The sequence below is a fragment of the Hippocampus zosterae genome, chromosome 21, assembly GCF_025434085.1.
Source record: "Hippocampus zosterae strain Florida chromosome 21, ASM2543408v3, whole genome shotgun sequence".
NCBI classification, from domain to species: domain Eukaryota; kingdom Metazoa; phylum Chordata; class Actinopteri; order Syngnathiformes; family Syngnathidae; genus Hippocampus; species Hippocampus zosterae.
This window is the reverse complement of record NC_067471.1, coordinates 7,085,138-7,109,611: the sequence shown is the minus strand read 5'-3', so window position 1 is coordinate 7,109,611 and position 24,474 is coordinate 7,085,138. Positions and strand designations below refer to the sequence as shown.

General features: G+C 47.6%; 1 protein-coding gene across 1 annotated transcript; it reads right to left on the bottom strand.

Moving 5' to 3' along the window:
- Positions 1-15,221: 15,221 nt before the first annotated feature.
- btg1 (B-cell translocation gene 1, anti-proliferative) lies at positions 15,222-22,373 on the bottom strand. Its single transcript, XM_052055560.1, has 2 exons — positions 21,916-22,373; positions 15,222-19,277 (listed from the first exon to the last, which is right to left on the bottom strand). The coding sequence occupies exons 1-2, from the start codon at positions 22,058-22,060 to the stop codon at positions 18,874-18,876; spliced, it is 549 nt and encodes a 182-aa protein (XP_051911520.1). The 5' UTR covers positions 22,061-22,373; the 3' UTR covers positions 15,222-18,873.
- Positions 22,374-24,474: the final 2,101 nt, after the last annotated feature.

Genomic DNA, 24,474 nt, shown 5'->3' with positions numbered 1-24,474 from the left:
AAGGGAATGGCTTTATCTATCACAGGCTTTTTGGTTTGGCAAGCCAAGACTTGCCGCAGCCGAAACCTGCGTTTGCAACAGCTTGGAGTGGGCTTTTATGGGATTTGAGTCTCATCTCAGGGGGATAATGGGTGTTTGTTTTTACTGCGGGCCGTGACGCACGTGCTAGCTCGCTTGGGAGGCAGGGACAAGAAAGGTTGCAGAAAATCTACCCTATTCGGCAACATTTTGTGGATTGTGTACATGACCAGTGTTGATTGACTAACTAATCTATCCTGTAATTTCCCCACAGTATCGCTTGGTGCTGCAGTTACAGCTTCTTATGAAACCGACATGACCGACCTGAATCGAGAGAAGGTGAATTTTACATAATAATAATACATCCATCCATTACACTGTGCACCTAATATAAATGTAAACATTAAAAAATATAAACTTGGCTGTGATATCGCAGTGTTCTTTGTTAGCTCCATTCTTTTGCTGTATAAGAGAAAAACATGTTTAAGCGGTGACCGGAACTGAGTCAGTGGGAAGGAAAATAAGCAATAATCATGATAATGGTGATGATGACAATAATGATGACACAGCTTCCTCGCACATTAGGTACATGGCAACCTGGCACCAATGCAGGTTTCATAAACCAAGTTTAAGTCTACAAAAACTAATTGCATGCTCAATATTGACGCTTCCCACTGCAGTAAATATTAAAACCATTAAAATGTTCCTTTGTGCAATAACAACATTTGCATGTAGGTCATCTGAAATGCTGACTTCTCATCGTCATGAAGGGGCGTTGGTGAGCTATGACTTGGCTTCTCATGTTGCTGGCATTGGCATTTCATTGACGAATACCTCCTATAGAAGGCATGGTGATCCTCTCCCCCCAAAAAAAGCAAACAAACAAAAACATGTCCAGGACCACATGGCCGCATGTGAGAAATCAGTTTCATCGTACTCTCACTGAATTGCCCAGACAATCTGAGTTTAATCCAGAGTCCAGTCCTGGATTATGATGTCTGCTCCACCCCCCCCTTTTTTTTTTGCATTATGGAACTCAGACCGGATTAAACAGATTTTGAGAGGTGGGAGGGGGGTGTACAATATGAGTCCCAATTTCTGTTTCCCTGACAATGATGATTACAGATGTCATTCCCGGATTATTCTGCCTCGAATCAAAACAGAACGTTTAGCCTGGACGACGTTGCTATGGCAGCTGTGTTTTGCTCTGACCTTTTTGTCGCTTAAAATTTCGCAAATGTGGTTTCGGATGAAGGCGATCCGAGCCGATGTTTTACTGACTGTGAAGCACCCCATCAGAACTCCTTTTTCTTTCGTCCAGTGCTCTGCTAAAAATGTGCTGAAATGCAAAAAAATAATTTTTTTAAATGTGCTGTTCCTTTTTTCCAGAGGAGGCGGTCCTTAAGGACTTTCCCCGACGGTCATCTGACACGTGGAGGTCAATCAGCATGGCTCTTAGAGGAACAACTACAGCAGGTAAGTCAATCAAGCATACATCAACAAAAAAGGTACTTACACACTCGCCACCCGAGCCGTGTTTTGCCCGGGTCAGTGTATGATGTGAAAAAAAATCTTTATTTTGACTGATATAATCCATCCCAGTTGGACATTGTCGCGTCTTTACACAGCAGATCCAATTTTTCACCTTTACATAAATATATCAGATGGAATGGTGATGTCATCATTTTCCATCCAAAATATGCAAGATGAACACAGTGATATAAAATATGAACGCTTCGATTTTCATCAGGCTAAACTGTTATCTCTGGTTGCTTGGTGACTAATTCACCATTAAAATAAAAAAAAAACATTAAAAAAAAAAGGCGAGGGGAGAGATCCATTTGCATATAGCAAAATAAAAAGCCAGGGCAGGTAAACAATCGGAGGGCCGATTCTAATAGCAGCCTTGAAAGAATAAAAGCGATTAAAAAATATTTGACGTGTGTGTCTTGGGCGTGTTTTTCCACCATGCCTCATTATGACATTCATCAAATGCAGGCGTCACTTTTCATAACTCACTCCAATCGGGTAACAAAGCCAGCAAAGACTCAATGGTGGAGAAAATAAGGAGGCTCGTTGGTTTTATGTTACGTTAGCCATGTGCAAACGAAGTGCAAATATGAGAGGTACTCCGGTGAATAGATAATATTGCTAAGCCTCTCTGAGGTTAGGCAAACTTTGAAAAACTCCCAAACGAAAAATAAAAGAGCATGAATAATGTCTCTCCTATCTGTGGTTATTTATGTATTCATTCATTCATTCGGGGAATAATTGTGCCCGCCGTGCCTCCTTTGAGCACCTCGTGTTTGCGTAACCCTCCGTTGCCGTGCCGCCATTTCATAACTGCCTTTTTTTTCCGTTTGTTTCTTGGCTTCCCATTCAACTGCCGGGGCTCAGTAACATGATCAGAATTTTGTCAAAGTGGCTCTTGTAACCTCAAAAGTACATTCTTGGATCTTGAGGGCTTGTAAATAATCGGCCTTTTGGGATAAATTTACATAGAATGAACTTCGAGGGTTACGGGAATGTACTGTACTTTTTGAGTGCATTTAAAATCTATCATACTGTATCTTCTGGCCTTTTCCTTAAAAAAAAAAACACCCCCACAATATCCAGGGGCTTGTTTTCCTCACCATTTGAATAACATCTTGTTAAGTGACCCAATGACCTTTATTACATTTGCTATGCAATATGCCCGCAGGGACAAACATACTCACCGCCTCGCTGTTGGTTTGTAGCCAGATTCTCGTGATGATCATCACCATCTGCTTAAAAGATGGATTACAAGCCGCGCAAACGTTTTGCACCAGACATTTGGGTTGCAACATTGTGACATTTTAAAAAAATCGAGCAATGTGTAGAATGTACCCAGTAAATGCAAATGAAACTATGCGCAGAATTTATTGACTTATTATTATTTATTTTATTTTTTTTAACCACAATTCATGCCGAGTCGTGTTGAGCAAGCCTCACGAATCACACCGGCTGCCGACTCTGATCGTTCCTCGGGCTTTACTGCCTAATGTCGGCATCGTGCTCCCGCAAAAATTAAGTTGGCAGTTGTGCCAAAAGCACACATGGCATTGTGTCAACAAGGTGTCGGTGCTGGTTGTACTGCGGAAAAATACAAGAAAAAAACCCCCGTCACTGGTATTTAATGATTAACCCATTGATTTTAATGCAGTCAGGCTTGGCGGTTTAGTCTAACAGCATATTTTAATAGTTGCTTCTCAGACCACAAATGACGAGCGATGGGACCTACCTTGCTAATAACAACCACAAGCAAGATGCTAATCAGCTGCCAATGAGCGACGGTACTTTTTGAATCAAATCCAAAATAGACTGGGCACATAATCCATTTCAGTGTTTTAATTTGAAAGGACGAAAAACGTATACAATTTCCAGGTGTGGAGCCATTTTGCTCTCATTATGCCTCCCCCTGTGAAATCACTCTTACCAATTTGGCACTTTTATCCCTGCGCGTGGAACTTGCAAGACTCGTTCGCTGCCTTCTGCTCATCGATAACGTCATTCAAAACAACACGACAGCAGTGACAGGAAGTGGAGCGAAAGCTGCTTCGAGCGCAACCCTCAGCAATGACTTGAGTGGGCTTGCGGGTTGACTGTCGCCATGACATCTGGATCCAGTCGACTGGCTTTTTTTTTTTGGCGTACGGGACGCCTGCTGACAGCACCGATGCGTCATCGGGTGGCAGTCATTGTGTAGCGCAGCACTCGGAAGATGATCTGTTGTCATTAGTATTGAGGTAATTGATAACTTGACGAATTGACTAGTTTTGCCAATCAGTAGTCCCTGTTACCCCCCCCTCCGGACGCCCCTCCGAGCCAAACATTGTGTGCGCACTTGCCGCGGCGATTGAAGTTTGCCCGGCGTGGCCCTTTGTCCATTGTTTGTCGCGATAAACACCGCCTGCTGCCGCCGTAATCGGCTTCTGGGGTTGCTCAAGCGGTTGGGATCGCGTTATCGTTTGTCAGCGTGCGAAAATGTTCTGCAAAAGTTAAAGCTCTTGCGGCCGCTACAAGTGATGACTTGATGCTTGTGTTTTGCCAAACGACAAAATTTAGCGGCGCATTTCGGAAGTGTGTAAAAATAGGTCATTTTGGTGGGGTCTGTTAGAATTCTCGACGCTTTTGAGTTGTTTATCTCGCAGCGGGATTAGTGGCAAGGCGCTACAAACAAATGGAGCTAAGTAGGTAGAAATTCCCTCAATTCGTTACGTCAGGCATAAAACACCTTGGGATTTTAAAAAAAGTCTTTTTGCTCGACTGTCGCAAACACTCTCAGAGGCTCATTTGCACCTCTGTCGCAGCCGCCACTGATCCGTTACCCGGGTCATAGCTTTGACCTTCAGCCAACCGAGCTACTATGGCAACGGAGCCTTTCCCGCTTCCCATTTACGAAACGTGCCACAAACGCCTTGGCGTATTTTGTGGCATTTTAATTCGAAAGGCCATTTACTGAAATTGCCTGTCGGAGCTTCGTATAAATTAATCGCTGCTGCTCTCCGTCCGACTTTTCGTACGTGACATCACAGACTGCTGTTTGTTCTTGTGCAGCTGTGAAGTCTGCCCGGCAGTAAAAACTCTCCCTTTGTCTGCCCTTCCTGGAAAATTGCTTCATAAATGTGACAATAATGGTGCGCGGGATCAACGGTACGTCACGTCGCAGAACAATTGAAGCAGTTGTGAGGTCGGCGGAACATTGCCTCAAGGTGAGGGTCACCATAGAAACACTGGCTGGCCCCTTTTTTTTTTTTTTTTTAGCGTCAACCGGCCCCTGAATCAGGAAATCCTGTTTGAACAAGACAAAACTCTTTCGCACATGCTGGTCTTGCCATAAAATCCTGGACCAGACCCTAAGACGAAAAAGTAATGTTTAAAAATCTGTCCATGTGATTGTCTGGTGCAGTGGATGCAGTCTGCAGGGGGTCTGGTTCCTTTTTTGTCACCAACTCGCCTTCAACAGCCAATCAGATCTTGCGCTAAAATGGCCACCCATGTCCCGACAGTAACCTCATGCACGTACACACACGCACACACACACACACAGATGTCGCCCACGCCAGACACACTTCATCGCCATGTAAAGTGCAAGTCGAGGCATTCACGACACTCTGACCTCATTTCTTAACCATGTTTGTATGCCTCCACTGGGGTTGGTGGGTTCAGGGGGCGGGGGGGGGGAGGGGGTTGCTGAAGACAGCTATGCATTAGTGGTAATGCTGAGTCTGTAGTCCCCCAAGGCCGACGTAATGGCATACACTGAAAACATCAGGCGGGGGTTGGGGTTGGGGGGGGGGAGCCTGAACGCAATCTAGCGCAGATCCCCGTCCCCTTGTCTGATTTCGACGTCGAGTGGATTGATGTGTCCGGCCGGTTATGGCGGTTTGGATTTCTTCAACGTTTTCACATTGATGCGTTCCGTCCAATTAAGTTTCCCACGGCGCGGGGCTCAATTTAAAACACTCGGAGGGGGGAGGGGGGGCAGTGAACGTGATTGAGTCAATCACCCGGAGTCAAGGGCGTGTAAGAACAGCAATGGGACAATAGACCTTGGGGTCAGATCCATTTTCATTTGACATCACGTTTTATAGGCGACTCGAGGCAGATTGATTGATTGATTCGGCGCTCCGGTGCGTATTAGAGGAGGTGCGACACTTTTAAGGCCCCCGTGCACAGAGCAATGCGTCTTCATAACGGGTAGCATGCCGATGGAGACGTGCTTGCATATTCATGGCCGATGGATGATGAAAGATTCAAAAGGCCTCAAGTAAAACACGAAGAAATCCAAGCGGGCTGTTTATTGCTCTTTGCCGAGCTCAAATGTAGAATTTCTTTCCTTGCCAGATTAAGAGATTAAAACACAAATGAGTCGAGACTTTTCCAATGAAGTCCAGACAGCGGCACGTCGGAGGTGCGGGCTCAAGCGGGGCTTAATACGGGATTGTCTTTTACGACGTGTTTCAACGAATGCAGGGGGAACAGCCCGATCGGCTTTGTGCCTCTTGGGATATTGTGCTAGTGAGCGTATTGCATCCATCTGTCTCATCACGACCCCCACTTAGAACCCCCCCACATTGCCCGCCTCATTTCATTTCCAGGTGGGCCTCCCCATCGCCCGCTGCATGCACGTATTAGCGCCTCCTTGCAGAGCAGTGACCTTCAAACGTCTCGGTTTCCACACCAGCCTGCTTGACGGACCCCCAAACGCGTACATTTGGTGTGTGTGGTAGCGTCTGGAGAAGCGCTCAGTTTCATTGATTTCTTTCCGACGGGGATCGAGTTTTTTTTTTTTTCACTAAGTGGACTGACGAGGTGGATTAAGGAGGCATCGTGCTCATTTACGATATGAAACTCATCAACGCGAACAATGTTGACGCTATTAAGCCCCGAAGCGCACGCCAGCTCCGACGCGGACTAGCAGCAGCGGACAGAAGTGTGCCGGGATTAGATGTGCGGGAAGTCCGGGATCAGACAGACTCATTAGTAGATATGGATACTGGATTAAAATACACGCCGTCGGGGGCAACTGCCGCATGAGTTGTTCGTCTGTCCCTGATTTATCTCGTTTCGATCCCCGTGTTGGGATTTAGCATCATCAATAACCAAACAAGCCTTCCCTCAATCCTATCGGGGATGAGAATCTACCGGCTTTGTGGTTCTGCGTTCGTGACAAAAAGGCCGGTTGGGATGTGGACTGGATTTTTTTTCTCGTAGCCAAGGCAAGCATGCTTTCATGCCATAACAATTGCTCATCTTACCATACAGGCTGAGCCACATGAGCGTGAATAATGCTATCATCCGCCGTCTACCACTTCAGGGCGAGGGGGACAAAATCACGCCGCAAACGTAATTCTTTTCATTCCATGATGTCAAGCGGTTTTTTTTTTTTGTCTTCCGAGACCTTTTATGTTCATCAGACCCGTTTTTTTCTACATCCGTCTTCCCGCTCCAAAGGGGGAACGTAGCCTCTTTAAATTGATGTCAATAAGTTTGAGCGCGACCGCGCGTGTGCTAAGTGAAGAATCATCAGCTGATGCAACGTGTTGAAATATGAAACGCGCGTTCTGGGTGACCGCGTGTGTGGTTTTTGCCAGCTTGTTTCTTTTGTGTAGCAGCAGCGCTAATGAAAGCAATTGCCACTGCGGCAGCCCAACATCTGGGTCTCCAGACGGCGTGTGAAAAATGACAAAATGGCTCCACCTTAGCATGACGGACTTTGTTTTGGAACAGGTGACGAGGACTTTTGATCATCTTCAATCATCCAAATTTTCTTCCAGTTTTCACTCCCCCGTCGGCGGTCTGGCCGCACGTCGTCGCTCATCCGTAAACAAAAGACCTCGCCGATGCTTTTGTAACGTGGGGCGCCGACAGAGGTGATAATGCGGTGAATCATGAGGGTGAAGAAGGTGGGGGTCACGGGGGGCTTATGTCATGAGGTCACTCCGGGGGCGGGGGTGGGCGGGGGGTGGCAAACAAAAATAGCTGCACCTTTTCTTGTTTTTGTGCTAAGTTAGCTAGTTAAGCTATGTGAGATTCACTGAGAGAGAGCGAGAGCGTGGCAGCCGCACTGGAGTGCGCTAATTGTAGCGTGGGGGGGGGGGGGCGAATAAAAGGTAAATCAGGCGGTCACGTGTCGCTCGTCCGTCATACACGTCGTTAGGATCGCACGTCGCCGCGGCGGGCGTTGGCACATGCGACGGGGATGCTCATTGAGACGCTAGCGACAGCAGCAAGCTAAGAGCTTTTACTCGCTTCCCACGGAACGATCACCGAAAGGAAAATGTTGCACAATAGCGTTCATGTGATGTTTATAAACGAGTCCGGAGATACGGTTGTGATCAATACACAGCGCAAGGGTACTTGTTTTGAGTTTCGTGCAGCGCGATGACGCAGTAACACGATATGCACACGATGAAGGCCGTGAATTGTCTTTTTGTGTTGATGGCGACCATGTGAGCTCTCCGCGGGTCCGCATCAAACCAATCGTCATCTCGCTGATTCGAGACTTTTGATTTGTCATCGAACGGCCTTCTCTTGTCTGTGTTTTTAGTTTGCGACAAATCCTCCAATTTGCCAACAAAGGGGACATTGGTCCCAACACGCAGGGAAACGCCTAAACAAAGGTTGTCCATCTCAATCATAACAAACAAAATGTTACCCCCCACCCCAGCCCCCCACCCCAAAACCGCTGCGTCTGTGGAAGTGGGTCATCTCTCCACGGGACAGCAACAATAACAGAAAAAAAAAAATCCCATAAATACATTTCACAATGGTCCTGCTGTCTGCCTGTGCAAATATAATTACAGTCGGCCGTCGCTACGCTTCTTTTCCCTGGCTGGGGAATGAACATCCTTCCATTTTTTTTTATCAGATGCGGGAATTAAGAGGGAAGGCTGTGGGGGGGGGGGGGGGCGTTGGAAGGCTGAGCTGATGTCTCGTCTTTTGTCCTTGCGGCGATATCTGCGTTACATGGCTGCTACTCGACCTAGCCGTTGGCTATAAGCCCACATATGGATCCACATGCCTTCAGAAAGATCGCAAAGGTGTCCCGCAAGGCACCCTGCTCGCCCTTTTACAATTTCACTGGGCCAAACGTGGGTTTGAAAAGGGTCCCCTGGGCGGCACTCGGGATTAAAACCGTGGTGCGCCGAGTTGATGGATGGGGATTTTGGGACATCCATGTTGCCTTTTTTTTCTCGCAAGCATGCGGCAGACTTGGAAACAAATGTGAGGCTTTGTCGGACCGAAAGAAGACTAGCTAGAAGAATCTATATGCAAATAATGAAAGCGACATTTTAGTAAACTGAAAATTCTGAATGTTTATGGATGAAAGGCGCGTTTGGGGAAAAAATAATTTTGCGTGGGTTTTTTTTTTGTGGCCTGAATTGAGTGCTGTGTGTAACTGCTAGACACCATTCAACATACCTCACATAGTCACAAGTATCCCTCTGAGAAGTCGATAGACAATAGACCGGTGGGCTACGGAAGGATGGTGGGGGTTAGACTGCAAGTCAGGAACAACCCCCCCCCCAAAAAACCCCAAAACAAAACAGAATATTTGGAGGAGCAGATGTTGGGCCTCTTTCTAGCTGAGCATCTTTTGCCCACCCTGCTCCCCACTCTTCTACCTCCCTTGCCCCCCCTCCCCATTCTCTTCAACGAACACACAAAGGGGCGCTTGGCAAAGCACGAGCCAAACAAGTGTGTGTCCTGTTGCCGGCGGTGACGCAGAAGGACCAGGACCGTGGCTACTTGAATGCTTGTGAGGGCCCTTTTGGAGAACTTCTTCTGGGGGTATCTATGGTGACCAAAGTCATTTCTTCACATCGGGGGGGGGGGGGGGGCATGTTCCAAAGGCAACATGCGAGGCAGGTGTTCCTTTTCAGTCTTTTGTTGTATAGTTTTGTTCTTCTAAGAACAGAGGCCTTCTATGCTTCCACCTTTTTTGGGGGGGAATAAATACAGCCACGCGAATCGCTGCTTTTTATTCAAGCTCGAATTCACTCATTTGTGCAGCCCGGTCCTAATATAAATAGACAAAATGTTCTCCCGCACCAAACGTGTTTTCGGCCGGCGCACAAAATGATCCTCGGTTTTGTAAGCCGTGTGCCGCAAACACAACGAATCCATCACCCGAGTGTCCAGTGTCCGCGCAGGAGGAGGACATCTAATCTGTCGCCTATTAGGGATGGTAAATATAGTAAGTCATGTTCCCATTCGGCAAGGTGATGCAACCATCCCCTTGCGCAAGCTTAAGCCCTTACATGGTTTGTTTTTTTAGCACCATTTTAGAGTGTACATTTACACAAACAAAGATTTACATCATAAGATAAGATAAGATAAGATATCCTTTATTCGTCCCACACTGGGGAAATTTACAGCCTCCAGCAGCAAGAATGTATGTAGAAAGGAGAAAGAAAAAAACAAAACAAACATCTTTCAATTAAATACAATTTTAACACAAATGGATAAATCGCAGTACTATTTACAATTTTCCATCAGGATCATCATCAGGATATATCCTGGAATTATTTGCCAGGCCATTTTCGCAGTTATATTCGCCAGGCTAAACGGAAACATACGAACCTGCCGCTTGAGGTTCCGTTTCACGAGGCGAATCTGCAAAAATCGACAGATCATATAGCGGTTGCGCAATATGAGATGTCTGTTTGTAATGGAATGTAATTAACGAAAACACCCGGGCAGGGTGGATGACTCAATAGTGATTCATAACTATTCATTGCAGCGGATGAAATCAGCTCGCTTGGAAATATGGGAGAGGACCACAGAGAAAAGGGGGTGGGGGGGGAGAGGACATGTTTAGTTTTTGAAAGGGTTTTTCGGATCGTACGGTATTTCGAATCTCAGTTCGGCGGATCGTAATTCAGACAGGATCCGTAGTGTTCAGGAGTCTTCTTGCGAAAGTGCCTTTGGGTGTGTGTGAACAACACCCTTCTCTGACCGGTTTCCTGTCTCCTCTAAAGTTTGCCCTCAAAGAGCCACCGCGGCTTTGACGAGGTCATTTCCCTGGACGCACCTCTGCGTTCACACGTGCATGCGGTTTTATTGCTTATAGGCGTCAGTCACAGTAGCACTTCATGGCACGTTATTACCTCGGCCCGAGGATTTTGTTTTGGTTGTCCCGGGATGTTTTGTGGAGCACTCAGACATCACGCTAAACTCTTATGTGACAAAAATCGGGAGCGGGTCTCAAAGGCGGCGCTTTCCGTTCGGAACATTTTCTTTGTTGTTATTAAGGATAAATCAATGCGATGACACGTTGGCTCCCGAGTTGGCGCGGGGAGTGAGAATGTAAAGAAAGTTTGGCATAGAGATAAAAGGGGGGGGGGGCTGAGCATTGTTGACATGCAGTTTGGGTTTCTATGCCTCATTGTCTGCTCCATCTGTCTGGCTTTATCTCCTCTTCCCACCCCCCACTCAAGGCCCTCCTGCCTCAACCTTCCTCCCCCTCGCCCGCTAAAGCCAGCACACACACCCTTCCTTCATTGTAGCATGGTCAGCGAGAAAAAAAAAAGTATGATTCAAGTTCCCCCCACCATCATGAAAACGGAAAAAAGAAGCAAGAACGATTGGGACGGTGATTCATGGCTGACGCAGTTGACTAATTCGATCGTTTTGAAAATGAAGCGTTTTGTCCTTTTGTCGAATCACACTCGCAGATTCCAACTCGATTAAAATACGGAGTAAATACTTTTTGCGCATCAACAAAACAGGGAAAATGGCTGAGCAGCCAAAAAACATCTCGCTGCTGCGGGGCGTAATTGCATGATATTATTTGGCGACTTTGCGAGTTATAAAACCAAATGCAGCCCTCATCATTTCTCTGCAATTATACATTATTTTCCCGACGAAAAAAAAACATGTTTGAGTGTCTTGACTAGTTGACCCGACCGAAGGTCACGCCGCCTCATGTTTGACATTTCCGACAAAGCCATAAATTTGTATTCCGAGGCCATTTTAGTGTTAGGGGATGACGTTCGTTTCTCACCACTGCAGTGCCAACACCCTCGGATAAAAACAGAAATAGGCCGCAGACGACGGAGCGAGTAAACAGCATCCGCGCACGAGTTTTCACAGCGGAGCGAAGAGTCGCAACGCCGCGACATTCCCGAATCTCGGAGCAGCTTTTACGTCCCGCTGAGAGGCTCTTGTTGCTTTTAAGAGAGGTCAGCACTTCAACTGGCTTCTCACAGAGACGCTCTTGTTTTTGTTTTTTCTTTTTTTTTTTTCTCCATCCCACATTCCCAAAACAACCGTGGTGGCGAGCCATTAAGAAGACAAACGTGAGAAGGCTTGCAGATCTTTTTCCATATGAGAAACTCTTAATTGCCCGCGTTCATGTTGTGCACACTGGGAAACTATTTGTGATATTACGCGCCGTCCCTGAGTACCGGCACGCACAGAAAACATTTGTCTCCTGCGCGTTGTGTACAAGTCGTAACTTACTCGGCCTCCACCTCCTTTGTCTGTTTTATGTGCGCTTCCACCCCCTCGACACAAGTAGGCCAACATAGCGGCGCGCAGGAATGCGAGGCACGGGTGGAACCCACTCTGGCCGCTGCCAAAAGTGGATGGAGGTGTTGTGGCACCAAATATCCCCCTACGTACGTACAGCCCCCCCCCCCCCCCCCCCCCCGACAGCTGCGAAGTTAGTTCGTCTCGCGCTGACTGACGCATTGTCTGTATCGTAGACGATGCCCCATTAGCGAAATGAACTTCAGTCAGCGATGTGAAAACGGTGTTCGCTGACCTTAGTTTTGTCACAATGAAATGGAGCCTCAGCAGCTGTGTTGTAGCTCCTCCCAGCGCAAAGACGCCCAAAATTTATTCGGTACCTTTCACATGTACGTCGCTCCCTTTTTTTTTTTCCACCCGACCCCTGTGTTGTTTGTCTTTGACTGAGAAGTAATCTGATATGTAATTAGTAATATATTAGCGCCATCGGCAAATGAGTTTGCCATGGTTAGTCATTAAGCCGCCACTTTATGTAGGGCGTTCTGTTATCTCCAGCTCACTGCCACACCCTGGGGGGGGGGGGGCAAAACAAGAAGTTGGGAATACGGCGTTCATGACTAAATGAGCTTGAATCATTCGATTAAAACCTTTTACCGCTTCGTTTGTAGTCCGAGCTAATGAGCGACTTGTGTGCTCTTGCGCGTACGTGCCCGCTAGCATGCGTTCGTCGGCAAACGTACCCGTTACGCAGCCGGCACGGTGTGTTCCCGACCCGTTTGCACCGATGTGTGTTTTCCTGCTGCAGACTGTTACATCTCAACTCCGGGTGTTTTGATAGTGTTTGACACCGTGTGCTTGTGTGTGTGTGCGCGCGCACAGATGTACTCATTGCGGGGGAGGATGAGGCCTACATCTTCCTGTCAGCCATCTTACTTCTTTTATAAACTTTCTCTTTTATGCCACGCGCTAGCTCCCCCTACTTCGCGTCGCTCACTCGTAACGTAAACAAGTAACAGCTGAGGTGCTGCGTTTGCTCGTCTTTTTTCCGGAAAAGCGAACAAACCGCCAGAGTAACATTGGAAGGTTAGTGGCGTGCGTTAGAAATTGAAGTGCAACAAAACAGGATGTAAACATTTCCGGCCCCCTCCTCAACGGACAGCCACCGATGCAAATAATGCGACGGGGCTTCCAGCTGTGCCCGTCCCGCATGCCGCAAAGTTCACGCTATTGATTGTGAGGTTGCTTTTTGAAATGAAAGGCCCCACGGAAATAAATCCATGTCTGTGTGAGTGTGTGGCCCGGCCGCATGCGGAGGGCCTCTTGCTGAACCTCAAGGCTGGGTTATATTTAGGTTGCCGTTTGGCGCCGCGAGTGCTTGAGAGTCTCCTGATTGGGAGAGGCTGGCCGCAAGAATATGTTGCCAGCGTGTCTGACCGCCAACTTGCAGACCATATGTGGGAAAAGGCAAACGGACCACGGCGTGGTTAACGCCGCCGCTTATCATTAGCGCACATTGGTCGGTCTACAAAAGCTCAAGCGAGACTGAGAAATTTGCTTTGTAGGCCGAGACGCTTTCTAACATCGTCCCCACAAACGCTTGACTTGGAGCTCAAACAGTGAACCGACGACGGTGTCGTAAACAAGCGGCAACATTTCTCTCTGTGACGTTTAAATGAGAAACACATGGTTGCGCGCTACCTGCTACGCAATGGACTCGTTGACAAAGAGGCGGACATGCTAGCTAGCAGTTGCTAGTGTAAGAGAGAGAGAGAGAGGAGCCAAAGTGGCGTTATGTCACGGGTCAAAAAATAGCAAATAGCAACAGTGTAGATGTTTCCGTATGTGCCAGGAAAAAAAACAAGTACAGTGAGCTCTAATTTCTACCCAAGCATCCCTTGTGATTCAAGCTAGCGATTAGCTAAGTTTAGCCAATTGGCAAAATGAATGAGTAGGGGCTGAATAACAAATATTAGCGCTTGACCTCTTTACATCCATTATAAGACTAGACAGGAACTGTCCAAACAAGACCATAACTCTGGAGACGCGGGTGTCTTCGGTTGCCAAAAGTTAGCCCTCCACCTTTGGGGAATTTTGTGTATTTCACATTGACAAACCACCCGTGGCAAGCGCTCCATCTGACCTCGTTTCAGCGCAACGCTAATGCCCACCGCCCTCCGCTTCGACATCAAACATTTGACTGTGCGGTAACTGTGGCTGCTTTGTCCCGGGCAAAAGTCCCTGCCGTGTTAATGGGCGCACGTTTGCACAGGCACGTGTCAAAACACATTCGGTACACTGTACATATGTGCGTCGTATAACACACACACCCACATCTGGACTTGCATTTTTGACTGAGGACAAAGTCTCCCTTCTTTGTCCGCAACTGCCACACCTCCACCATCACCTCACGCAGCCCTCCCGGCACGCTAACAAGATTGAGCCCATGTGATTGTGGCCTTCTTTGTTCTCCGCGCTTGTTTACGCTGATGACATAGCCTTCAGCAGTTTGTACATTGTTGGGCGGGACGCATTCGGCTCGGGATGAACTGTGCTCCAGGAGACGAGGGAGAGATGGCAGGTCGAGACTCCGGGAGGCCCTGAGAAGCTTCCCTGGGAATTTGGTGGCGGGGTTGTTTGAAAACCAGAATCGTGATCGAACACCTTGCACATAAATAGTGTCCAAAAAGAAATTCCGTAAAGGACAGTGGTGTCCCGAAATCGGATTTTGAGGCCCTTGTTTACGCTGTCACCTCAGCGTTTTTATTGTTTCGCGCTCTTAGGTCATGACTTCACACGACTTGTTTATCAAGAAAAGGGGGGGGGGGGCGGAGGTTTGTTTGCAGTTGTCATCACTAAGCAAACACAGTCAGCGCTCTCCGGCCACGATCATTTGACATGTTCTGACAGCAATCAAATATTGATTTAAAGGAGATGTGGCAAAGCGTTGCAAAATATTCCAGTTAAATTTTGATCATGTGTGCTTGTTTCGACTAACTTTCTAATTCCATTCATTGGCTTAAAAAAAAAGTTTTAATTTTTTTTTTATAGTGCAGTGAAAATCAGAAAATAGCTTGTGAAATTTTGCGAATAAGACAAAAGCCAGAACAAAGTCCTCTTAGCGCCAACGTCCCAGTGCTAAAAACGGTGAGGTCACCCACTTTAAATAATAATAATAATAATAATAATGACAGCTCACGTGGATATATGATGCCAAGATAGGAAATCTTTTTATTTTATTACAGAGAAAAAAAAAACAAACTTTTTCTTCCAAAATATAGAAATCTGTACAACTTCCGCACAATCAATTTACATGAACTGTACAAATTTACAGCAGTTCATCGCAACATACCCCAAGGAAAGTAAAAAGAAATGAACACGATAACGATGACATGAGATCACAAGCTTTTCCTTCTTGGGTAAGATCAGATTTTTTTTTTTGTGTCTATTTTCTGCTTTTATACGTAAATAGAAAAAAAGGGAAAAGAAAATGAACAAAACCGAGGATACGTACGTCTATGATTACAGCTTGAGGAAACTAATTTTTTGGGGAGGAAAAAAACCAAAACAACTTTGGTCCTTGCTAACACTTTCTTCAAAAATGGCTTCACTTACAAAAAGCGTTACCCATGTTAAAAGATGACTTCGAAAAAGGAACACATCCAGAAATGGGACGGGGGGGGGGACAACAACAACCTCAAATTATTGGCACTTCCCATGTGTAATGTTATGCACTCTACCATTGCTTGTACGATTACGATACATTCTACAATATGTAAAACACGTCAAATGTGAAAGTGGCAATAATTTCAACTCGTTGATGACAATTTGACACATTAAAAAAAAAACAAACTGACTGTTCCCTTTCTGTGTCACGTCTTAACACGTTTAACAAGCTTTTCCTAAGAGTCTTTTGTTGAATGTCCCAGGCCTGAGTTTGGCAATACATTCCAGGAGAGACTCCTCGCGTCTCCAGAAGAAAAAAAACAAAAAAACATTTGAACATTTTTAGTTTAGTGCATTTCATGTGCTCTTTTGCCTCTGACTTTTTTTTTTCTTCTTTTTCTTCGACTCAAAGCACTCTTATGACAATTCTCCGACCTATGTGCGCATGAGCTGAATGGATGCCATTGAAATCGTTACTCCTACCGAGGACGTCCGCCATTTTTCGTCGGTTGAGAAGGCGTCAAAGGGGATTTGGTTCTTTTCTCCAATTTTGGCTCTTCGAATCGATCAAACAGGATGAAATCAAAAATCTCAGGGAGGGGGGGGGGGAATCTACCAGTGTGACCGTAAAATACAACTACCATAAAATGTGTGACATGAATAGGAAAAATGTGTGGGGGGGGGGGTGGAAAGAAACTTAAACCAGCTCTTCTTCTGGACTTTAAAAAAAAAAATTATGCCACGCAGTGCTGACGAGCAAATCGGCAGTGAGTGGGACAAATAGGGGGTGCAGTGCGTCAAAGGCTAGAGCTCCATTACCCATGATCAGGCTTAGGTGGGGTGGCAGGGCGGGGGGCAGGGTGCGGCTTAAAAACACCAAGCCTGCTGTGACAGATACAGCCCCAGAACTGGGTGTGGGCGGAGCCATCACATCCTTTCATATGCATGTAAACAATGATGCTACTCAGTAATTAAATGCAGCGCAATCCAGTGAGATGAAAACGAGACAACGACGCTGTGGTACCCTCAATGATTCATCTTTCGATTTTCTCGCTAACCCGCGCCACCCGCTTCCACGTTTGTGTGTGTGTGTGTGTGCCCGTGTATGTGTGTGTGTGCTGGTTTGTTTATCCGTCACTTTGAGGAAGTGCTGAAGGCATCGGGGTGGGGGATGCTGAACACGTTTGAAGCGGGGAAGGCCAGAGGGATTTTAGCTGCCCTGGACACGAGTCCGGCCCTGGCCCTGCCCTGCTCCTTTATCACAAAGCAGAACCCCCACGTCCCGGCGTTCCTCCACCGATCCCAACGCGGGTGATGGACGGTGATATGTGTCACATTAAGTCGACCTGCACTAGCGTAGTTAGGGCGGGCGGTGCTATCAGGCTAGCAGTGCTGGCGTTGCTTTTGGCTGAAAGGGAGGTCTGAAGCTGGTGGGTGTGTGTGTGTAGGGGGGGGGGTGATATGTGGCAGTTGAGGCACTCAAAGTCGGACGGGGTGAGGGGGGGGGGCGAAGCTGCCAGGCTGTTTGTGTGTGAGGGCAGTCTGGACCACCAGGTTGTCCGGTGATCACTTGGAAATCACTTAATGGCTCATAATCATGAGAGGAGGTACCTCCAAAGCTTATAAAAGGGACTTCCCTTTGAAAAAGTTAAGGGCCCTTGGAGATCACTGAGAACCAGTGAAGTCACAGGCTGACGAGGCCCGGTGTCGCTTATCAAAGTTCAAGTCAAAAATGAACATCTGACAGTCAGTGCTCCGTGCCCCCCCCACATCACTTAGTCCAGACCCCTCGCGATCAAACCCATCAGCTTCGTGAACAGTGCCACGAGAAAACCACGGCTTCTCGCCTACCACCAACAAACAACCTCCATCTTCAAGAAAAGCTCTGAAATGTTCACAAATACAGTGTTAAAAAAAAAACAAAACATGAAATCCAGAGTCTCGCACTCCCCGCCGGACAGACAGCCGTCTAGCCCAACCGGAGAGCATGTATGAACAAAAACAGTTATGGAGGGCGAGGAGGGGGGGTGGGAAATGGTGTAAAAGTTGACATTCGAATGGATGGAATGCAGGCGATTTAAAAAAAGGGGGGAAAAAAGTATACATCCCACACAATCTAACGTCAAAGTGCATTTAATGTCAATTCTAACAGATTTGGATAGAATTGCCCCCCCCCCCCTCCCTCTTTGCTACACTTTGAAATTTGGCGAAACGGGAGATCGTATGGTGAAGGAAAAGAGGGCAAGCACAGGAACTTGATTGTGAATTCAAACATTCTTTAAATTGATGTGGGGGGGGGAAGGGGGGGTGTATCGGGGGAGGGGCTGACAGGTCCTCTGGCCTTCCCCCAAAAAGCTACAGATAACATGGTTAGTTGGGATCGCAGCGGACACGCCGGTATCCATAGGTAACGGGTGTCGCAAACACTTGCACTTCCATACAGGCCAGGAGAAGGTTGAGTCACCGAGGGGGGAGGGGGGGGTTGAGGACGGCGGCTTCAGTCGCTTGCAGGTAAAGTTTCCCTGTGGGGGTCCCCAAATTGGGGATTATACAGAAAATCGAGGCTTCCATGAGAGCTGCTTTACCTCCATGGGCCGAACCCTCAACTTCCTCCTCAATAAAACGACTTTCAAATTTTGAATATCAATAATAATTCTCGGAATACATTCCATATAATTTGATGTTTTGGTTTGTTTGTTTTTTTTCTTTTTTGTGCCGTGGTATGTTTAGCATGTACCCATCGTAACCACAAGTAAGAAAAGTGCAAAGTCAAATGCTGACAGCCCCTTAAGGGATGAAGCTGGTCACCATGTTTACAGTCGAGGGTTGGGGGGGGTGGGGGGGTCCTGGTCGGGTGGTGTAGCTGCCCCAACAGTTCCATCTCCACAAGGACGCTCCTAAAAATGGAGTTACCCCGCTGATCCAATGACACAACAGAACAGATGATCATGGGGGGAGGGGTGTGACGGGGTGGTGATGGGGGTGGGGGGGTGTATCAAACGTAGAATTTCCATTACTTAGATGATAGGGCACGTCCTCTTGGTTTTTTTTTTCCTTTATTTTTTTTTTCCTCTTTCACTATTTCGTTTCATATTCTTAGCTTTTAAAAAGGCTCGCCTCGATCCGGTCAAATTCATCTCGACTGGCCAAGGTGTGACCCTGAACGAGCAGTAGGCCGAAAGTGCGCACCATTTAACTGGACACCGTCATCATGTTGTAGGCTTTGGAGGGACTGGCTCTGCCCAGCACCATCAGTTCCTCCTTGCAACTGATGTGACTGTCCACCATCGGGCTCCCCGAGCCGCCGCTCCCCGAGGGCGAGCCGGCGACCGCCGTTCCCGGCATGACCGCCGGCATGGGTTGCGACTCGTACAGGACGCAGATGGAGCCGTCCTCGCCGATACGGTAGGACACCTCAAAGGGGTCCACCCATAGCGTGAGCTCGCTGGGCAGCAGCAGGTAGAGTTGCTGGATGGTCAAGCCGATACGCTGGCCCGCCTGCCCCACCAGAGGGTCCATCTTGTGGTTGATGCGGATGCAGCGGTACCCTGAACCTTTGCAGGGCCTGTCTGGGAACCAGTGGTGCTTGTATTGTTCTGCCGGGACACAAAGAAGAGGAGGATACAGGTTGAATACAGCTGTCAGGTTGCGGTTGACACTCATGACGAGTACAAATAATTGATGAGATTGAATTTCTATGCGGCCCGGTAGTCCAGTGGTTAGCACGTCGGCTTCACAGTGCAGAAGTACCGGGTTCCATTCCAGCTCCGGCCTTCCTTTGTGGAGTTTGCATGTTCTCCCTGGGCCTGCGTGGGTTTTCTCCGGGTGCTCCGGTTTCCTCCCACATTCCAAAAATATGCATGGCAGGCTGATTGAACACTCTAAATTGTCCCGAGTGTGAGTGCGAATGGTTGTTCGTTTCTGTGTGCCCTGCGATTGGCTGGCAACCGATTCAGGGTGTCCCCCGCCTACTGCCCGAAGACGGCTGGGATAGGCTCCAGCACCCCCCCGCGACCCTAGTGAGGATCAAGCGGCTCGGATGATGAATGAATGAATGAATGAATTTCTATGACTGTACTTGAGAGTTTTGATACTCTGTCTCAGATAGGGACTTTTGTTGTGGCTAGTGCGTCTGGATCAGGCTAAGTGCGGTTATTGTCAGGGCGCAGCAGCACAGGCAAGCGAAGAAAAGCAGCACCACCTGCTCTGGTCCTGATAAGCGGCCATAAAACGGGCGGCCAAAAGCGGCTTGTGCGTACGTGACAAAAAAAAAAAGAGAGAGACTCATTGAATTGCACAATCCCTCCCCGGCTGTCGTCAGTGTCACAGTCTCCCATGACTGGCTGAACAAAAACATGAAAGTCCCAAGTCTCGGCCAGCCATCTGGGAGGCGTGGATCCGCCCCCTCTTAAAGGGACAGGATCCTGTTTTTGTGGAAGTTGTTGTTTTTTTTTTCGAGAGTAAGGAGTGGCGCCGTCACTTTCATTTCCCCTTACACATGAAAGCGTTGACTGTCATACACAACCTTCCATTTCTCGACGGCAATGAGGTCGAGAAAACATTCAGGCCTCTTTTATTTTGGAGCTTTTTATTTACCGAACACAAAACGCCCCTCCCGTCTACTTAGAGCTCATCCATATTGAACAGACGCCATTGTAACCAAAGAAGAAAAGTAGGCGAGTGTACAGAGCACCTATATTCAACAACAGGGATACCCCCCCCCCCCCCCGGCCCCCTTACACCTGTACAGTCTAATGGAAAAGCACTGGCTGATCTGTCGGGCCGAGCCACAAAAGACATCCACTTCCAAAACCCCCCCTGGAGCAACTGGGATCGGGATCAGCTCGACGCAGCCTGTTCTTAAAAACCAGGGCGCCGGGGGGTGGGGGATGGGAACTGGAATGCGGACGAGTCGCGTAACCTGAAGAGTTTAACAAAAGACGCTTATTTATTCGCAGCGGAAAATGCTGCGGAGTTTATCCGGTCCATCAACAATGTTGTCATCGCTCCCTTTGCGCATGACAGAAAAGAAAACTGTCGTCTATATGTATATAAAAAAACAACGTCAATTCCCGTACATGTTGAGTCTATTTTCAGTTTACCGCCCCCCCCCCCCCCTCCTCCTCCTCACCGATGACGTCAGGCGTCCGCCCCCGTCTTTAATGTCCCGCTATAGGCTCCATCAAAACACCCTCCTACGGAACCATTTTACTGAAAACTTTTGTGTTTACTAGCCAAACCCCCAACTGTTGTTTTTTTTGGGGGGGGGGGGTATCACCGATAAAATCGACTTTCCAGCGGACACGCACGTACACACATTATGCAAAGTAGTACACTTTTGCCCCTTTCGAAGGAGTTAAGTCTCAAATTTTTACTGCCGGATAGGCGGGGAGGCCCTTACGGTCTAAATGTGGGTCATCATCTGATCTGCAACTCCATACGTGGAGTCAAGCAGATGTATGGCAGATTTACAGCAGGGTTAGCGGGGGCGAAAAAAAAAAAAAGACCTTAATTCCCTAAAGTAGGACTCATGACTCTAATTCTGCTTACATGGATGTCCATGTACGCCATGACGTCATCGAAAGAGAATAAAACTCAATGTACGGTTTTAGCTGCGCTTTTTTCACGTTAAACGATAAAACATTGAATAATAAACATTGATTATTCGGGAAACATGTAGAAAAACGTGAAATTGCGCAATAATTAAAATTCCTCGATAATGACGTGGCTTTTTTCTTTAAGTGTTTAATTGTTTAATTATAACTATTTTGCATTACGTAATTTTGCAGCGTCTCAATGTTGCCGTCGCGCTCGGCGCACTTCCTTGTCCTCCACCCCCTCCCTCACTTTTTTTTTTTTCTCCCCACACTATCAAAGTAGCTCGGTTCTAAGCTTTCCGTGTGGGTTCTTGACAGCACAACATTCGATTGCGTTACGTAAATCGTCGAAATTGTACCATTTGGTCAGGCAAACAACCCCCCCCCCCCCCCCCCATTTGTCGCCTGTGTGCGCAAAGCTGTGTGCGCAAAGCTGTGTGCGTTAGTGGCGCTGATAGTGAGACTCGGCGAGAACAAAGAAGGCTTCTTCTGACTCCCTCACGGTCCGACTGCGAGCTGAATTCGGAGCCCGTTTTAGTGCCGAAGGAAAATAAAACTCCGCGAAAATAAAAGGCCGCGACACGTCGTGTGGCTTGTTGACCGGGACCTGAAACAAAAAAAGGCTTTTTTTGCTCACCCGACAAAATGTCCTGTAGACTCTGGCTGAACGTTTGGACCTGCCGATCGTTTACGTGTCCTTTTACCCGCAGAAATCTCGACAAAAATCCCACGGCGGCGTTGATCTCTGGTTTCATGGTTCCCCGGGCACAAAGGGTATGCATTGAGGAAGGCAACGGCCACGGCCTGTGTGCGCTTTTTTCTGGTCACTGCGCGCTCGTCGGTGAGTCTTTTTCTCCACTTTGATCCAAGATCGAAGTGCGCTGGTTCCTGTGCTCATTGAGGGGCTCAGCGTTTTTGGCGGCAGGCGGCTTGTTTTCCTCGCGTGGATCCGCTTGACGCAGTTGATGGACAGAAGCCTGTCTGTTGGTAAATACCACGCAAAAGGGGGAGGTCTTCAGATGGGATCCTTCCGGGCTCTACCAGTCCACCCTTTCCACTGCCCTCCTCCAAAGTGAAGCTCCTCTAATGGGGTAGAGAGCTTTTATACGGCCCCCACCCTTCTCTCCCCCTCTCTCTCTCTCTGCCTCCCTCCCTCCCAGAGGCGACGGCACAAGCTGCTACAGCAACAACAGTTCACCAATTGCAGCCACCCCCCAGTGTCTGACGAGCCACGTATAGGAGGAGTGTTGCGCATACGTCACCCGCTCTGGAAATAAACATAACCACCGAGCGTGAAAGCTGTGTGCTGCGTTGTTGGGAGGCCGTCGGTTAGCGCAACTGCCGGAGAATCGTGCCAACTGTCTTTGTTTTTGCACGGAATGAGCGAAACAGTCGAGTTTGGATGGTGTCCAAAGCGCCGCGAAAGCCGGTTGATCTCTTAATTTGTTTGGGTTTGGAAACAACAACAAAAAGTGTCTCATAGAAATATCGTGTCACTAGCTCCAACTGTCACCATCAAAGCCAATGTTTTACTGCTCTTCACTGTCAAAGAAAGTGTAAAAAGAAGTTAACACATCTTAACTTTCTTGTTCTGTCAAGTGAAACGTAAAGGCTACCGACATCTCTGATCCTTATTGTACCACTTTCGGGAGTCCTCCATTGAAATATAGTGCAGTCACTATATCAAGGGCGGATTTAGAAATGGGAGCTAGCTCGACTATTTGTGTCTCTTGAAAGCTAATAACATCAGTATTCATACAGAGACTTTTACCGTGATGGTGTTCGATTGCTTGCTTTGTGAGTTCCATGCTGTCGTGTTGCACTTATGTCCCAATCAAAATACTCAGACAACTTTATGGCAGGTTTTAATCTGACAAGGCCTGGACTTTACGGCCATATTTTTAAGGGGCAGGTCAGTCAAGTGAGACAAAAACAGGAAGAGAGAGTTGCCAGTACTCAGCTCGAGTGAGTGACATCACTATTCATTTACTCTGACACCGGAAGCGTCTTGAGATTCGAGACTGGCGATGGCTCAACCCAAACGGTGTCTTCGGGGTTGTCAGGCAAAAGTGGGAAATCAGTGGAAAAGTACAACCAGAGGCTCCGCCTTGTTTGCTGCAAACAGTCACGGTGACCCGCTTGAGTGCTCTCTGCAATCATCGTGCAATCAGTTGGAGCGCTCGCCGCCTCGGCCCTCGTGTCCTGAAAGTGCGCTAGAGGGGGCACATGAGGGGGAATAAAAGCACAAAAAGCGCATTATCTACACCGCCGCTATTAGGATCTTTTATCCAAACACAAAATGGTGTCGTTTGTAAATGTGATAAGTCGTGGCATAAATAACACTCGTCCGACGCAATGACTCACTCGCTCGCTTTCTGTGTTGTTAGTGACGACGCTGCCAACTGCTCACCTCACTGCAAGTTCACACATGTGCTCACCCCCCCCCCCACCCCCTTCCACGCACAACATGTCTACAGTCGCAGTTTCGCCAGCGACTTTGGGAGAGTGTACACACCTGGAGAATTCGCTTTTATCCTTCCAGAGTGTTGCCAAACCTTTGATGGATCATGAGTCATCCAAGTAGCATGAAATATGGCTTTGCTGTTTCATGAAACATGGCTTTACTGTTTCATGAAACATGGCTTTGCTGTTTCATGCTACCGCGATATTCCACCCAAAAAGTTGACGTGCAGGTTTTTATGTTTTTTTTTTTCTTCTGTTTGTCGCATTGCAGGGTTTTTGTATGAGGTCGAGATTGTCCCCCCCCCCCCCCCTCCCACCCCCAGAAAGCGCCCTCTGCCTTCCAAAATCATACCCTGCGCCAAGAGAGTTCCTATTTTTGTGTCTTTTCCATCGTCAAAAGGTTTTCAAGGGCACCAAAATCACAAGCCGTACTTTCCGACTGTTCGGTGTACAGTTCCACTTTAATGTTCTGTGGAACTCTGGGATATTTTTCCACGCACACCTGGAAAACCTTCCTCTGACGTAAACAAAGCGTGCTCGCTTCCAGATGACAATTTTCTAACTCTCTACACAATATATTTGCGAAAAAAAAACTTTGGGGATCTTTCATGGCTACCTAGCATAGCGGATATGTCATTTCAGAATCTGAACATCAGTGGGAGTAATTGTTAATCCTGGAAAGCAACGTTCCTCTTTCATTTGTGATCTTGTGACCGATGTGGAGACCAGGTCG